The sequence below is a fragment of the Halichoeres trimaculatus genome, unplaced genomic scaffold (assembly GCF_033239565.1).
Source record: "Halichoeres trimaculatus isolate MK-OKI-2021-1 unplaced genomic scaffold, fHalTri1.1 fHalTri1_scaffold_5, whole genome shotgun sequence".
NCBI classification, from domain to species: domain Eukaryota; kingdom Metazoa; phylum Chordata; class Actinopteri; order Labriformes; family Labridae; genus Halichoeres; species Halichoeres trimaculatus.
In genome coordinates this window covers 16,808,536-16,824,891 of record NW_027437183.1, presented here as the reverse complement: position 1 = coordinate 16,824,891, position 16,356 = coordinate 16,808,536, and the positions used below count along the sequence as shown (strand labels likewise).

At 40.3% G+C, this 16,356-nt stretch overlaps 2 protein-coding genes across 5 annotated transcripts; one reads left to right on the top strand and one right to left on the bottom strand.

The window, feature by feature from the left end:
- Positions 1-84: 84 nt before the first annotated feature.
- On the top strand, positions 85-4,554 carry ankdd1b (ankyrin repeat and death domain containing 1B). Its single transcript, XM_074669344.1, has 15 exons — positions 85-235; positions 623-723; positions 859-957; positions 1,046-1,144; positions 1,276-1,380; positions 1,459-1,560; positions 1,721-1,819; positions 2,322-2,420; positions 2,565-2,663; positions 2,789-2,887; positions 2,986-3,084; positions 3,286-3,381; positions 3,730-3,931; positions 4,141-4,272; positions 4,383-4,554. The coding sequence occupies exons 1-15, from the start codon at positions 85-87 to the stop codon at positions 4,436-4,438; spliced, it is 1,638 nt and encodes a 545-aa protein (XP_074525445.1). The 3' UTR covers positions 4,439-4,554.
- A 78-nt stretch (positions 4,555-4,632) lies between these two features.
- Positions 4,633-11,863, bottom strand: poc5 (POC5 centriolar protein homolog (Chlamydomonas)). 4 transcript variants are annotated; one of them, XM_074669342.1, is made up of 13 exons: positions 11,788-11,863; positions 11,397-11,480; positions 10,816-10,969; positions 10,007-10,114; positions 9,627-9,826; positions 8,671-8,847; positions 8,302-8,406; positions 7,483-7,662; positions 7,132-7,315; positions 6,281-6,411; positions 5,912-6,013; positions 5,558-5,728; positions 4,633-5,424 (listed from the first exon to the last, which is right to left on the bottom strand). In XM_074669342.1, the coding sequence occupies exons 2-13, from the start codon at positions 11,478-11,480 to the stop codon at positions 5,290-5,292; spliced, it is 1,731 nt and encodes a 576-aa protein (XP_074525443.1). In that variant the 5' UTR covers positions 11,788-11,863; the 3' UTR covers positions 4,633-5,289. The 4 variants fall into 4 exon arrangements, with proteins under 4 accessions (XP_074525443.1, XP_074525442.1, XP_074525444.1 ...); XM_074669341.1 differs by having other exon boundaries at positions 11,784-11,853; XM_074669343.1 differs by lacking the exon at positions 11,788-11,863 and adding an exon at positions 11,603-11,690 and having other exon boundaries at positions 6,281-6,408.
- Positions 11,864-16,356: the final 4,493 nt, after the last annotated feature.

Genomic DNA, 16,356 nt, shown 5'->3' with positions numbered 1-16,356 from the left:
CATGAAGCTGGGAAGACAGGTCCTCAACGTTTATTGGCCTTTTTGTTCATACACTGGGCTGTTGATGCTTTAAAGAGCCTCAAAATGGAGAGAGTTTCATCTCTGAAATCAATGATCCAGAAGCATCGTCCCAAGAAGGAGAATTTGGACCCTCGAAATTGGATGAAACAGGACTTTATGCTGAACAAGCAGCCGGATGAAGATGAAGACAAAAGCTTTGACACTAAAGAGATGTGTGAGTATGCAAAAACTAAACACAGTATAAGACAGGGGAAAAATCAACAACCTGACTTTAAAAGTAAAACTGTAGAGAACAATGGGAAACAAACCGTAGCAGTAAGTCTCAGTAAGTAAGACTTGTTTTTGCGCTGGTAAAGCTTGGGTTAATCATTGCCCTTTCAGTGGGCTGTACTGACTGAAAACTATTTGCATGAGACGTTTCTTACATTTGCACAAGGCTAAAGCCTTCATCATTCACTCATCTTAGTTGAGTTTTCAACATGTTCCTGCTTAAGTTTAATCTCTGTTGGCAAATGCTCTGAACAGGGTTGTGTGTCTAGCCTGAACTTACATGCAAACATAAGTGAAAAGTCTTAAACATACCTTTCTGCCCTTTGAGCAGTGCTTGAGGCAGAGAAGCAGTTCATGGAAGCAGCCAAGAGAAATGATGTGGAGACCATGAAGACTCTGGGAAAAGGCCTGAATGCTAATGCAAAGAATGTGGTGGGTCCAAATAGAAAACCCTCTTTTTGCACCAAAGCACACTGTGTTGTATGTTCAGAGCCAAGAAGCACAAAGCATATTAATGTCTGATCAAAACGTCTTTTAAACTGTTGCTTACTGAATTGTTTGCCTTAGCATGATAGGACTGCCCTTCATTTTGCTGTGGCTGGCAGAAATAAAGAAGCTGTGCAGCTTCTTTTACAGCGCAGGGTCAAGGTGGACCAAAAGGACAAGGTAAGAGGGGTTGAAACATCTTCATCTGAACTCATAAGACACAGAATTTCATATAATATCTGAACCATGTCTGTTATTAATTTAACAGTATGGAGTGGCACCCATTCATCTGGCTGCCTGGTTTGGCAGTTTGGAGATACTGAAATTATTGGTCCAGGCCGGGGCCGAGCAGAAGGTTGAAAATGAGGTACAAGACTAAAGAGGAAGAAGCGAGGACTGTTCTTGTATTTTTAGCATGATAAAATCCACAAATGTTTACTCTTGATGCACCTCTTGATCGTTCTTCATTATCTTTGTGTCAATTTTCTTCTTCTGTAGGAAGGTCTGAACATCTTGCACTGTGCTGCAATAAACAATCACACAGACATTTTAGAGTATATTGTTAATGACCTGCAGATGAAGGAGCTCGATAAGGAGGACCAGGTATCTACTTGACAGGATTTTCTTATCAATCAGCTGTAGCATTCTGGGTAAACATGCCTTTCCATTCTTCTATTTCAGTCAGGACACCGGGCCTTTGCATTGGCAGCAAAGAACGGTTGCGTCGAAATGTTGGAGTTGTTAATGGATCCATACAACATGGCCACCATGAAACCCAACAAGGTGTGTGTAGACTGGTTTCATTTTGGTTTGTGTGCATCTATTTACGACATGAGGCTGTTTATGCTCATATATCAGAGTGCACCTTTGTGTCACACTAGGAAGAAACCTCAAAGTCAAACACTCTTTGATGCAAGTTGTTTTCCGCCCTCCCTTCTGCCAGAGAGGGGACACGCCCCTGCACTTAGCTGCCAGGAGCGGCCACTTGGATGCCATCCAACTACTGCTGCAGAGCTTTGATACTCGGGATGAAGTCAATATGGTACATAATCATTGTAAACACCCGCTCTATCATGGTCTGGTTTGTGACAGTGTGTGATCAGTGGCTAATCCACTGCTGGATGGTGGCTCTAGTTTGGATTGATTAAGATGTATCCAACATGTGCTGGGAACTATTATCTAACAAACCAAACAGTGATATGAAAAACTGTACTCAATAAGACTGACATTGTTCTGGTGGTCAAAAAATCATCTCAAAGGTTTCTAGCTTAGGATGGAGTTCAGAAGAACATCTAAATTATAATAATTCCGACTTCCTAGAAAAACAGCATGAATCCAACTATTTAAAAAGTGCCAATTGAAGAACAAAAGTTGTATAATTCAGGGCAGTTAAGTCACCAGGCTACTTCTGTCTCAAGAATTTGATTGATTCAAACCTACTGAGTTAAATGTCTAAATTTTGGTCCACCTGAGAAGAATCTTCTGCTTCTTTGACTGTTATCCAGTATTGTGAGTCTCTCTATTGATAGATCTCTTTGTTTTAGGATGGTGAGACAGCTCTGTATCAGGCCGCTGATAACGGTCATGAAGGATGTGTCCATGTCCTGCTGGATGCTGGCTGTGATCCCAACATCCTTACAATGGTACACAACATTGTTACGAAGCCTTCCACAGAGAAATCAGTGACTGGTTGTCCTGGTGTGTTGGTGATGCATTACTCAGAGATAATTCAGTGTGGGACAGTTGATATGGTTTTGTTTTAAGAGTAAGACTTTCCTGTTTCACAGAACAAATGCAGTGTCCTCCATCCAGTTTCAGAAAGAGGGGAAGCCTCTCTTGTACAACTTCTGCTGGAGTACAAAGCCAATCCTGACTTTAAGGATCAGGTAAGATAACACAACTTATGTGGCAGCAGTACACTCTTCCATCAAGTTTTTGCTCACTCATGAGCTGTGTAATTCTCTCTTATCTAGGACTTTATTATTTGGGCTTAAGATGTTTGTACTTTCAGCACCAAGATGCTCCTCTCCACCTGGCAGTTAAGCACAGCCACATCCCCATTATCCATTCTCTGCTGGAGGCAGGCTGCGACATTAACGTTACAGATAAGGTATGAATTCACTAAGACAACATGTATCTAATTTAAGAATCAAATGTTGAAACATGTCTTTGCATTGTGTTGACCTGTGCAATGTCACAAACTGTCAGAGATCCCAGACCGCCATGCACATTGCAGCAGAGCAAGCCAGAATAGAAGTGGTGGAAATGCTTCTTAAAGCAGGGCTGGATCTGACACTCAAGGACAGGGTAAGACTTCTCAAATACTTTTTTTTTTTTTTTTTTTTTACAGCTAACGAGAAGTGCCTCTGATAACTAAAACAGAGAGCATTAGAAATTTAAACTGTTGGGGGAAACTAAATTTATGAGCTCACTGTTTGAATGAAGGTTTTTCTCTTTCTCTCTCTTTAAAAAAAAAAAACAAAAAAACTTGTGTTGGATGTCGAGTAGCAGGGTAAGACAGCTCTGGGTGTAGCAGTCAGAGCAGATGAGGTGATCATTGTGGACATGATCATCAAAGCAGAGAGATACTATGCCTGGAGGAAGGTAAGGAGGTAAAATTATATTCACAACTTTTACGATCTTCATATGTGTAATTAGCTTTTCTTGAGGCCTCAAAATTAATAATTACAGTCCTTCATTTATTCCTGATGGCACAGTCAAGCTGTCTGCAATTTGATACAATTTAATCATGGACACTAAAAAATGACCCACATCTCTGTAACATTTGATAGCTAATCTACCATCAGCTCAATATCTTTCTCTTTTTATTTAAAAAATGTTTAATATCACTAATCACGCTTGAGTGTCTAATAATCTCGTCTCACATGTCTTGTGCTCTCTGGGGCTTGTGGCCTTTATCAATCTGTTGACGTGATTTAATTGCCCTTTTAGGCCAACCCTGAGCATAATGAGAGCGTTCACAGCGAGCATCCTCTAAATTTTAAACTGGACCACCGCTCTGAGACCAAGCAGCTTCGAATGATGGCGTGGCGACTGGCGTACGAGCTTCTGAAACCAGGAGACTGGAAGCGTCTGGCAGAGCACTGGGGCTTCACCAAGGAGCAAGTGTTGGCCATCGAGCAGCAGTGGACAGGTGCCACAAGTCACTCTAATGGACCGGCGCCTCACAGTACACGTGGCAGCTGTAGTCAAAATGCTAAAGATTTACATTCCTTAAAATGAAAACAAGTCAATTAAAAAGATATCAAACAGTGCTAGATACCCTCCTTTGGCATTATTTTCACAGATCTTTATGTAAACCAAAGTTGTCCTCACTGTACAGCTGTTTATGTTTGTCCACAGGTCACCACAGCTATCAGGAGCACGGGAACAGGATGCTGCTGATATGGCTCCATGGGGATGAGCTGGTTCAGATGAGCCCTGCCAAAGAGCTCTACCAGGGCCTCATCTCCATAGGGAACAGGAAGGCAGCAAGTAAATTCAGTTTATATATACAAAAATAAAAGAAATAAAACTGAACATGTAGCCGTGCTGCAGGAGAGCATGTACAAAGTTTTAAAATAAAGTGTTTGTTTGTCTTACAGATAAGATTCGGATGGAGGGAGAGAGCACCAGTGGAAAGGGCTGCAGCATTTCGTAAGACGAAAATCCATTTGGACTAATACAATTTGTTTACATGATTTTCATCAACAACTGACATAAACACAAATTCACATTATAAACAATTTATTTCAAAATTCAAACTGTGCATTAGATCATTGCCAAATGGCTTTGGTTGGATAAGTTAAATTATCTGTGGCATTGGACAGGCTTAATTTAAAAAAAACAAAAACATTTAAAACAGATCTTTACACATTGTATACATTATCACACTTGTGCATTACTTTTAAATCATTCACTCAAGTGTGGAGCTCTTCATGTATTTCATTCTTTCCTGAGAAAAATTATGAAAGGAAACTGAACAATAGTGATGTTATAAGGGACGGGTGTGAAATTGAGCCCAGCAAATCGGGAGACAATAAACTCCAAAAAAGTGTCACTATTTCTAAGTATTTTACACACACACACACACACTTACACACTTACACACACACACACTTACACACTTACACACACACACACACACACACACACACACACACACACACACACACACACACACACACACACACACACACACACACACACACACACACACACACACACACACACACACACACACACACACACACACACACACACAGCTCTCTAACATCCTCAGAATTCCTTGCTGTAAAGTTGTTTGTTGTTTTTTGGTTTTGTGCACACTTGTAGTTGCAATTTTACACTGTGTTGTATAATTTTTTTTGCTGTATCTGCCACCTGTCTTGTGTTGTTCTGCAACACTATGTTAAAAAAAATGAAAGTTTAAAAAAACATAACTAATTTGAAAGTCTGTATTAAATGCTATTTTCAAACTAAAGAGAATAATTTTGTGTTGAATGTGTTTGGTCAGTCGACTACTTTGATGGAGTGAATATGGCACGTGCTGGTGTGTGTTTTTGAGGAGCTTCTGGCCCCCGTGGAGCTGTGGCTGTGTTTGGAGGAGCGAGGAAACTTTGCTGCAGTAGCCTGGCCAACTGTTAGCTGTTGAATGAATGATAAGGAAGCTGTTATTGTTCAGCTCAGATAAGTCCAGGTACATAATTTATAAAAGTATAAATGCAAAGTAAAGTGCAGTAATATTTGAGAGTGACAACAGCTGCACACTTACACATACCTGTGTAACTGGGAGATGGCGTTCAACTATCACAGAGCTCATGGGCGGAGCCACACCCATTACCTGGAGGTTACCGCGTGCAGCCTTGGCAACATCAGCTCTTGCAGTGATGCGAGCTGTTACAGTCTTTGAGGGTTTTTGTTGACTGGCTGTTACAACACGACCACTGACCTGAAGCATAAAACATATCATAAAAAGGTTTGATACTGAAGGAAAGAAGAGGCCTGCAAATTACAAGTTTTTGCCAACTAAATATATTGATATTTATTATTTAATTAGTTTCTATACTTATTACATAGTCTTCACATGTGAAACTTTAAATCAAATCAATAGATCAGCATGTGCAATACCAACCGATTTAAGGGAACTTGTAGCGCCACCAAGTGGCAATGAGCTTTGTACCACTGTTGTAGAAGGGGGTACGTCTTCTCTGGACACAGAGGCACCAGAGCCAACCTGAGGAACAGGGAAATCAACATCAACATGTGAAATTAGCATTTATAGAGAGATAACAAAACAACAGCTAATTATTTCAGTGAAACAGAACATATAAAATTCTGACAGCGTTTGAAGGATAGGAGTTGTTATATATGGAGGACTGATAGATCATAGTGATAGATCGATTACTCCTACAAGAAACTTGAGATATTGTTCAACTTTTGTCACGAAGAACTGTGATTTTTAATTTAAAGTATTTTTTGTAAGAATTTTCCAGTATCTCACCATATCCTCTGCTTCACTGTGAGATGGGTCTAGGCGTTCAAAGTGGACAGGGCTGAACTGTGTGGATGAGACAGGACGAGGCTGAAGTTGAGCTAATGGAGAAGGCTCATCTTGAGGAGGTAAAATATCTACTGCAAGGGAAAAAAAGTGTCAATGACAAAGAATTCCAAAGATATCCTTGATAAAATTTGCACTAGTAATCTCTCTCCATCAATTGACTGAAATCCCTTGATGACTGTCATGATGTGAATGAATGAATATGGCAACATACTACTTCAAACAAAATATTTTTGTCAGTCTGCTTGGCACTACAGCATCAGTTATAAGGAGGAATATAAAGACAAACCACAGCTCATCTCAAGCAATCATATGTCTAAAAATATACACCAGCACAGTAAAGTTGTGGACTAACTTGACAAACCTGGGCTTTTTGTGGTCCTAATTATGCTGAACACTTGTGTTAGTATATTGCACTTCCCTGTCTATTCTTGAGTAATACAGTGAGGTTTAACCTTTGTGAATGAGTCCTCAGTCAGCACATCCAGAGCCATCACTTCATTAGATGAGCCAGTGATGACTTCAAGAAAACAACAAAGACCCTGTCCATTCCATCGATTTATACATCTGCACAGCTGTCAATGACACACTGCGACACTCTGTAGCGAAATGACTTTAGTCCTGATGGCTTGCTTAAATCAATGAAGTGCAGAGACGAGGATAACAATACTTTTGTGGTCTGTTTTATGGAGCCAGAATCTATTTTTGTAGCCTTGGGAAGAATAAAACAGTGCAGTGATCTAGTTGATTAAAGCTTGGGTATTCACTGGGATGGCAGTCATTCTGATACAAACCATGTGGATCATGAAGTGGGGGCTGCTGTGGTCGTCCTTCTGATGTGTGGAACATGCCAAGAGCCTCCATGTTGAGAGCGCAGACGCCCCTCATGAAGGCTTTCTTCATTGATTCTTCATAGCGCTCTCGTTCAAGTCGTAGTCTCTGAATCTCTGTCTGGGCTTTCTCTATAGCATCACAGTGCTGTGGAGACAGTTAACAGGGTGAGGGGAAAATCATGAAAACACTGTTTTCTTTATTTACAATCTATTTCTTAAAAATACATGGTGCCCTCATAAGGTGTTGTGATGATTAAATTAATCTAAGATGAACCACCAAACACATATCCAGCCACAGGTTTGCTTACTCACCTCTGCCAGCTTGGCCTCATACTCTGCAGACAGTTGGGTGCAGACCTCCTCAGCCCTTGCACGACAGGCCCGCTCCAGTCTGACCTTCCAGTGTTTCTGGACCAGAGACTGCCAGCCTAACCACACCTTCTTCTTCAGCTGCCTGTTGTAGTGCTGCCGTGCTGCTTGAGCAGCATGAGCCTGGGGGGGAGCCACGAGAGCATGAAAATATTCACAACGAAATAATTACTCCCATCGTTGATTACTGTGCAGGTGATGTTCGTTTTCTACTGTGAAGCTTTTTCTGTGTCATGGTTTAGACAGATCTGAGTGTCCTTCACTAGTTTTTCTATCTTATCTAAATGGCATTAACAGCTTTTTATGACTATAAAACATAACTCATACTTTTGTCTTTAAATATTATTATTTGTTTCGTGTACAGTAAGTTAAGAAACACATTGTCCTTACAAGATTTTACATAGAAGAGTTTTGTAAAAGGAGATTTTGGGCCAGTAACGTGGCATGTTCAGTGATTAGTGACATTCTGACAAAACTAGATGGACAGTAACACAACAATGCTGAGTTCATTACATGTAAAAGACAAACTCCTCTGTTGATTTAACTTATACAATCTACAGTATGTGAATTCTCCTGGTCTTGAAAATTAGGTAAGAGAGACAGTAGTGTGTTATACACGTTGACTGAGTTGAAGATTTTACATCATACCAGCCCTCTCTTATCTATACAAAAGCCTTAGAAAACACCCACCCACTCCTTCTTTTCACCTATCCTCAAATCGGTTTTTAACCTATAGGAAATGCCACAATGTTATCAGTTTACCTCTTCTTTAGCCTCGGCATGTTGAAGTCTCCAGTGGGTGAAAGCCCTCATCTTTTCAAGCCTTTCTTTTTGTCTGTCCAACACCTGGCTCAGGTTGACTATCACCTGAGACACATTTACACAGTAAACTTGTAAGTTCAAAAAACAGAAAAATGTGCTTACGTTCTCTCTTTCCAGTGCAGGAAGAATATTAATAGTAGAGAAGTCATGTGAAAGTGAGTAAAGATACAAGTATAAGTTTGGTCTAGCATGGTTAAATCCCAGTCTGTTCAACAGCAAGTTTTACAACTAAATAATACAATCTTAAGCTGGTATTTTTCCATAAACTCTCACATTCTGAAGAAAGCAGATAAAAATGTGTGCAGTCACCTCATCTTTCCTCTGGTTGGAGGTCTCGTAGGTTTGTAGCAGTTCCCTCAGACTGTCTAATTCAGACTGAAGACCAGCTGTTTGGGCTGTATGCCTCTCCCTCTCTTTCCTCATCTCCAGCTTGTGTTGCTCTTTGAATGCCAGCTTCCACTTCCTGAGCTCAGTCAGTACATTCGACTAATGAGGAAGAAGAATGAAGGATGGTCACAGTGTGATAAGCTTTGGAAAATACAGACAGGTGTACTAACATCTCCAGCAGTTTGGGGAAAAAGTGTCAAAATATTAAGACTTGGCAGATACGTTAGTCTTGCTTTGTTGAATTAATTCTAAATATATCCAATTTAATAACACTACCAAAATACACAAAACTAGTAACCACAAATGTGATGTGATTCTGGTCTACAGGCCATCACTGCCTTTTAAAGGCGACTTTTATAAGCAACACTCTGCAGTTGATTGGTTGTCATCTGCCCTCCATGAGTGAGCAGAGAAGCATTAGAGGAAAAGGGCAGGAGAAACATCCATGTCCAGGCACTCACTCCCTCCAAGATCAGACACATGATTAAAAGGTCACTTGTAACCTTGAAGAGTAGAGCTGCCATCCTATTCCAAGAGCCTTCTAAGACTCAAGCCACTTATAGTGTCTTGATAATATATGACTTCAACCTCACCACCATCCATTAAGATTGTCCAGAGAATTTATTTACTCTAAATCTCTAAATGCCTCATTTTGGTATAAACACAAAAGCTACAATCATGTAGCTTGTAACACTTGATTTTGCAAAAATGTGAATGCCATAAGCAGAACAATACTGCATTTTACATTACTGCAAATATTCTTAACTAATGACTCAGCTTTTTGTAGAGCCATAAGACAGTATCTTTGCTAGGATCCATGCAAATTTAAGCCAAGAACTGATGAACTGTGAAAGGAAAGTATGACTAAGCAGACTAACCTTCAGGTTGTGGCTCCATGTTTCAAGAATGTTCTCCATCTTGCTTATGTTCTCCTCTGAGATAAAAAGCTCTGTCACACTGGCCTCAAGGGGGTCTGGGCTGTTTGACCTAGACCTATCAGATGGCGTCTGTAACCTGTCTGAGGGAGCGTTTGAGAGGGCTGATGCTCTACTAGATGAACGACCCTCTACCTCCTCAGCTGAGAGTAAAAGTAATTGAAAACAAAAAACAAAAACACAGATTGATCAGAAAATGAAACAATTTGAAAGTGAATGTTTGCTTTTTCTCTTTGGTTTTAAATAAAAAATAAGAGAATTTTAAGTAAAATATCTTATAGACTTAACCATTCTACTTCTTTGTATGTCTTGATTTGATTTACCATGAGAGGCTCTTGAGTGTGTGCGGGGCTCAACAATCAGAGGGGAAGCTGGTGATAATCTCACATCCTTACTTAAAGGCCTTCCATCCTTTGTTTCAGAGGCTGCATCTTGTAGAAAGGATAGAAGGGAATGTTGTTGAATGATTTTGTTTTTTAACCTCAATAGTTGAATAAAATCAAAAGGGGGCACAGTGAAGATAAAAGTCAGAAAAACAAAGACAGTTAGAAAGAAAAAAAAAGGTTCTGGCAAGAATGCTGAATAAGATGAGCACTGCTCCTTGTCCAGGAATGCATTTGTGTCAATATCTTAATTAAATCCTGCAGGGAGGGAAGGCCAGCACTCTAAAGAGCAGTACGGGCAGAGAGCCAGAAGATCATTACCAATCGTCTGTCTGCTCTCTACATCCCTGTGCACTGCTCCATGACAGTTAAAGCACTAAACCTCTGATGAGAGCTACAGCTGGAGCTCTAGCTGAAGGGGAGGCTGATGGACTGTTTAAGATGTAGGTATCTTTGGGGAAAGAGATAGGGAAGACAATCTGACAAGCTGATATCATACCCATCATGACTAGACTGGTTTACTCGATAAAAATATGAGGCTGATAAAGCACTATAATTTTTCTATGTCGTGATACTAAATCCTTTTTGACAGCTGATCATTTGATGAAGAGAGTGTCTGGAAGGGCTCAAGATATGTTTCTGTCAGAAAGGCTTAGAGAAATGTGTGTGTGTGTGTGTGTGTGTGTGTGTGTGTGTGTGTGTGTGTGTGTGTGTTAAAGTGTCCAACACACAAGAGGAACTTTAGGTACCTGCTGGGCGCTGTGATTTTGGCTCATCTTTTCGCTGGGAAGTCCGACCCTCCGCAGACAGATGTGAGGCACCAAGCCGCTGCATGTGAGCAGCTGTAAGTGTCTCAAGCTTGGGGGTGACCACAGCATAGCGGAGAAGCTCCTCATACTCATCCTTTTAATCCACAAAAAGCAAAAAGTTAGTTTTTAATTTTGATTAATATTTTTTCCTTTCAACCGATCACAATTTTGGTTTTGATTTCAGTTTAGTCCCAGTTTATGATTTTAAGGCCCAGGGAAGGGTTGGAAATAAAGTCACAATCTGCTTTATTGGCCAACTATCTGTACACACTCAAGCAGTTGAAATCTGTTTGACCACACTCTGTATTGACAAAAACAGAATAAGTTAAACGTACAGAGATAAGTTTTTATGTAAACAAATAAAAGACAGCAACATAAGCTGTCAAACAGTTATTGTAAGTGTGTTGTCCATGAAACTGGGTGTATATTGAAATATTGGAATGTGTCACACATTTTGCAGCGTGGAAACATTTGAGGAACACACAACCAAACATTTATTATGTATTAGTTTTCTTAATCACCTGAAGCTCAGAGGAGACCGAGCTGCCCCGATCAGAGTCCTTGGGCAGAACAGGACTTGTTGGTTCCTCTTCGTCTGACGACATCTAGGTTACAGTAGGTCTAAATACATTAGTTTCTGGAAATACTATCTGCAACACAACCTTGTAAAGTAAGGCAACGTGTATCCCTCATTTACGTACTTTCTACCAAGACAAGTTATAGTTACCATGAGTATAAAAACAGTGATACACGTTTCCTTTCCAGATACATTCAACTTGAAACGCAGGTTGATGTTTTACACTTACTTTACAGCAAATTATACGAATGAAACAATGTCCCTACATAAACCACAGATATTGACTAACGTTATCAATGCTCACTAAAACAGATATTCCTCAAAAACTTACACACTTTTTTCGCTCCTCGGAGCTATTCCGTCAGTTGGAAAACGCTTGCTTAGCCGTTTGAAACTTGCCTACTCTTAAACAAAACACGCTGTGATTGGCTCCCGTTTCCTCAGCACCGTTCTAAGTCGTCTCTGATTGGGTACAACGTTTCCGTGGTAACGGTAAGCGGAACAACGCGAGGTTCACCCATAGACTGTAAGCTTGCCGCAGTCAAAATCACTACAACACAAATACAAGACTAAGGCTGCATTTTCTCCCTGTGTACTCAACCAGCGATTTATTTATTTGTTATTTGATGAAACACACCCACTTTCTTTCTTCATCATTTGCTACATGGAATCAGCTGCGATCAGCCAAGAGCAATTCAAGGAATGCTGCTGCATGAATTTCAGGCTCCAACAGTCATAGCAGAAGGAATATACCCAAATAATTGCAATGAAACGGACTAGGTCTACATGATGTGCCTACAGAGATAATTCTGCCTTACCTTTGCTGTAAGTATACACATGAATTACCAGCCCCAAAAATCTAATATTTACACATGACTAGCTAGACCCATTCAGAGAAGCAGCAGCCTTTCAAGAGTAGCCTGACATGCTGCAAAGAGATAAGCTGATTAAAACTGTCACAAGACAGAAAACCTTACCTGTCTTTTAAAGAAGGTGTAAGTCTTTGGGGAATACCACCACCCTGTGAACCTCCCTGTGGCCATGTCTCTTTTTTTCATTTGGGCAAAAACTCACTAAAGTACAATGATTGCTAACCCTCAGAGACCTGCAGTGCTTAACAGTATTAAGTCACATATGTGGGAGAGGCCTAAGGGCTTGGCAGCCCTCGAATGGGACAGACTCTAGAGAGAGGAGACATATGGTCCTTCTCAGCCGAGGCAGAGCTGCAGGCAGCACTGTTGGACTGGAGCCTCCTCACCACCTGGCTGAGTGCTGAGAGTACTTCACTGTCCGAAGGTGTCCTGTCAGCATTGTTATAAAGGCTGACTTTGGAACGAGGTTACGCAGGGATGTGACACTGGTGACAGTGCAATAATCTGCCAGGGAATAAACAAAATAAAACAAACAAACAAACAAAAACAGCTGGCATTTGATCAGCCATGTTTGGTATGAGATTTGAGAAGTCAATCTGATAGAATTCAACATATCAAATACTGAACATATTTTAGCTTGTGTTAACACCCTTTAGCACACATACACAGGTACCTCCAACCCCCCTCCCCACACACAGAGTTTTTACTATTACATGTCTTGACAGTTGATGCAGGCACATGAATTTGAACCAGAACCGTGAGGCACAGAGGATAATCCTCGCTGCTCTGTGGGGAATGGAGGTTTCCTGTTGAATGACAGGAAGCCATAGCTCCCACAGATTACTTACTTCCTTTCAGAGCAGATGATTCACATGCTTTGAAAGGTTTTGGTGATGTGTTCTTCACAATTTCTCTGTTAGGCTGATTTTTTGTCACCCCAGCTTGGCTTGTCAGTTTCTCTGATTTTTCTTCGTGCAACTGATATTAAACTGCATCTCTAAACCACTGAAACACGAGCTGCTTGGCATAAGTATTTATTTGTTTTGAAGTACAATTAATACATATGCTATACCTACATATATTTACTCTTGTTGTGTCTAGTGTGTTGATGGATTTGTGTTAATCTTAAATCAATTTTCCATCTCAAATCATGAAATACTCAATAGATAAAGATAAAGAAAAAGAGATTTATTACCAATCCTGTGACCAAGATATTACATCCACAAAGTTATAAACAATAGCCAAGAAATAAGTTTAACATGCAGGGGATAGAGACAGACCTTAAATCTGTGCCCACCCTGCAGATGTTTTCCTTTGTTTGCAGACAAAAGGAATAATCTATAATGTTTGCTGGATTAAAGCAAACATTACTGCCTTGAATCCTTCTTCAGACCTCTTTTGTAAATTTCACCTTCCTTTCAGCAAAAGAAATGCACCTGGGTCTATGTGTTGAAATGGGATTCAGCTCACATTCTCCTCTCATAGCCTGTTCAATCTGTTCCAGGACAATAATCACAATCCATTTGACTTTCTTCCCTCTGGTATTTTAGCTCAGGTACGTTAGACTATTCAGGACCTTGCAATGGTAGAGAGAGCAGAAATTAGGAAATAATGTTCTGTGCTTATGAAAGCTGACTTTGTTACAGAACTTTCTCTTACTGTATATTTTCCAAGTCTGTAATAGATTCCTCATAATATTTCCAGGTCCTATTCCATTGTTTCCTTGTAATTGTCTTTTCTTGCATTACAAATGTGAAACCAGATTACACACTCGGAGTGGAATTGTTTCTGCCCTTCATCGATTTTAAGTCAGACGTATTTACAGACAGCCATAACTCCTGTAGACAACAACTAATGTGCCACCATCAATCGTAATGTTATCAACCCATTTTTCTCCCATGCCAGACAATGATGACCTCTCTGTGAATGTAATGTTGCCAGACCTCATCCTCCAGTTATTCACAGCTGCCTGCTGTTTTCAGATTAGTTTTCATTACATTTTGATGGAGCTGGACTTCCCCCTTGGGACACTCTAATCCATCACATCTCTGTATCTGTGACACCAGCGTCCTTTTGTTTTGCTTTAAGAACGCTCAGAGACCAAATTTGCCAGCACTTGTACACACATCATGAATGCCTTTTTTTGAAGATGGTATTTGCTGACAGGGACCCTTGACATTACATGCCGGTATAGAAAGATAATTGCTGACTCTAGTACATACAATGTCAACAGTATAAGTTCAGATGAGCAGGAGAGTCTGTAAGAGAAGATGGGGACTAAATCAGTTAGCCTGAGCTTTATCTCCTCAAAGCAAAAACAATTTCCATCAGTGTCCACATCCTTTTCTTTTAATCCAGATGACGATAAGCAGCAGACAGTTGTTCCAGTCCACCTCCACCTCTCAAGTCATTTCACAAAGAAAGCTGGCACTGCATGTAAAAATTTCATTTTAGGTTGATAGTCTGCAAGAAAAATACAAACTTATATGAGAAAAGTTGTAGTAGTAAAAGAATTACGCATAATTGCAACCAGTTCAATTTCAACTGATGTATTCACTAGTATTAGTCACTGCATGGATGTAACAAATCCAACAGGACTCAGATCATGTCATGGATGATGCCTTTTCAGTGTGTTAAAATCAAAGATTTCTTGGGGGAAATGTTTGATCATTTTGTGTGGGGAGATGTGGTGATCCTCAGTCATTATGTGTCATTTATTGTGTGTGTCTGTGTGTGTGTGCGGCAGGTAGAGAGCAGTGACTGGGTCCTGTGAGAGTGACTGCTTTGTCGGGACCAGGAGAAGCTGAGGACATCACTCCTTTTAAGCAACACCTGGCAGAAGCTCGGCCATCTTTTACCTCTGCTGGTCCGGACAAAGGACCATATTCTGAGAGATGTAGGAGTTTGTGAGGTTATTTAAAACTTTCTATGCATGGGAGCAGTTTGGTAGGAGAGAGGAGCCTTTCATTTGGGTTTTAAATTTATTTTTTAATCTAGTTTAGATAAGAAATCTGTCCATCGTTTGTTTAATACTTTTGTTCGCTTTTAAGTAAGTTCAGGGATTTAGGGGTGCGTATTTTTGTTTGTTATTCTAGGCACTGCTTTTGTCCGAGGTAAATAAACTAGCTTACCTTAACTTGTGATATTGTGTTCACTAGCCTTTCTTGGGAAGTAGTGGGAAGGGTGGGGAGTGTACCACATAACAAAATGGTAGATAAAAGCCTAATTGATCTTTTTTTTCTGTATTTTATTGTACACCTGCTATATTAGAAATACTAAAGTTTTACACAAAATACCATAAAGATAACACAGCGAGCGAAATCCATTCAAATCTGTCTCAGAGAAGCAAAATGCAGTCAGTAAATTGTATTTTCTATGACAATGTGCATGAATGGCTGCCTATGTATTAAAAGCTATGAAGTTCATATGTACTATGAAGGGAAAATAAATTGGATGAACAGGAAGGTGAATTGCTTTGGCGGCAGAACTGTATGGGATTATAGCACTGCCACTTACCACCAATATCAGGCAACATTCACTGACAGTGGCACAGAAATTAATCAATTTGACAGCTATTCTTTATATATGTCCGTGTCTAACCTCGAAGCTCCAGGAAACGGGAATATGATATTGATTGTATCTTTCCTGTGGTAAAAAAAAGACTTGCATTCATAAGCACCTTCAGTGATTGTGTGCATGTGTGTAATAAATAAGAGTCATACAGCAAAACTGAGAGCATCGGCAGTCACTCTGTGTGTGTGTGTGCGTGTGTGTGTGCGTGTGTGTGTGTGTGTGTGTGTGTGTGAGGGTCATTCTACTGTCCCGTACATTAAGCTAAGTGCTCCTCAGCTCTGCAGCAGTAGTAAATGGAGTCTTATGGCTTCAGGGGGGTTTGTCTCCCAACTCAGAATCAAAAGCAGTGAATGTCCCAAGCCTTAGGTCACTGCTTCTGTGAATCATCAAATTCAGTGGCTTGAATAGAAGCCTCACTTTTTGTTTGTGTGTGTGTGTGTGTGTGTGTGTGTGTGTGTG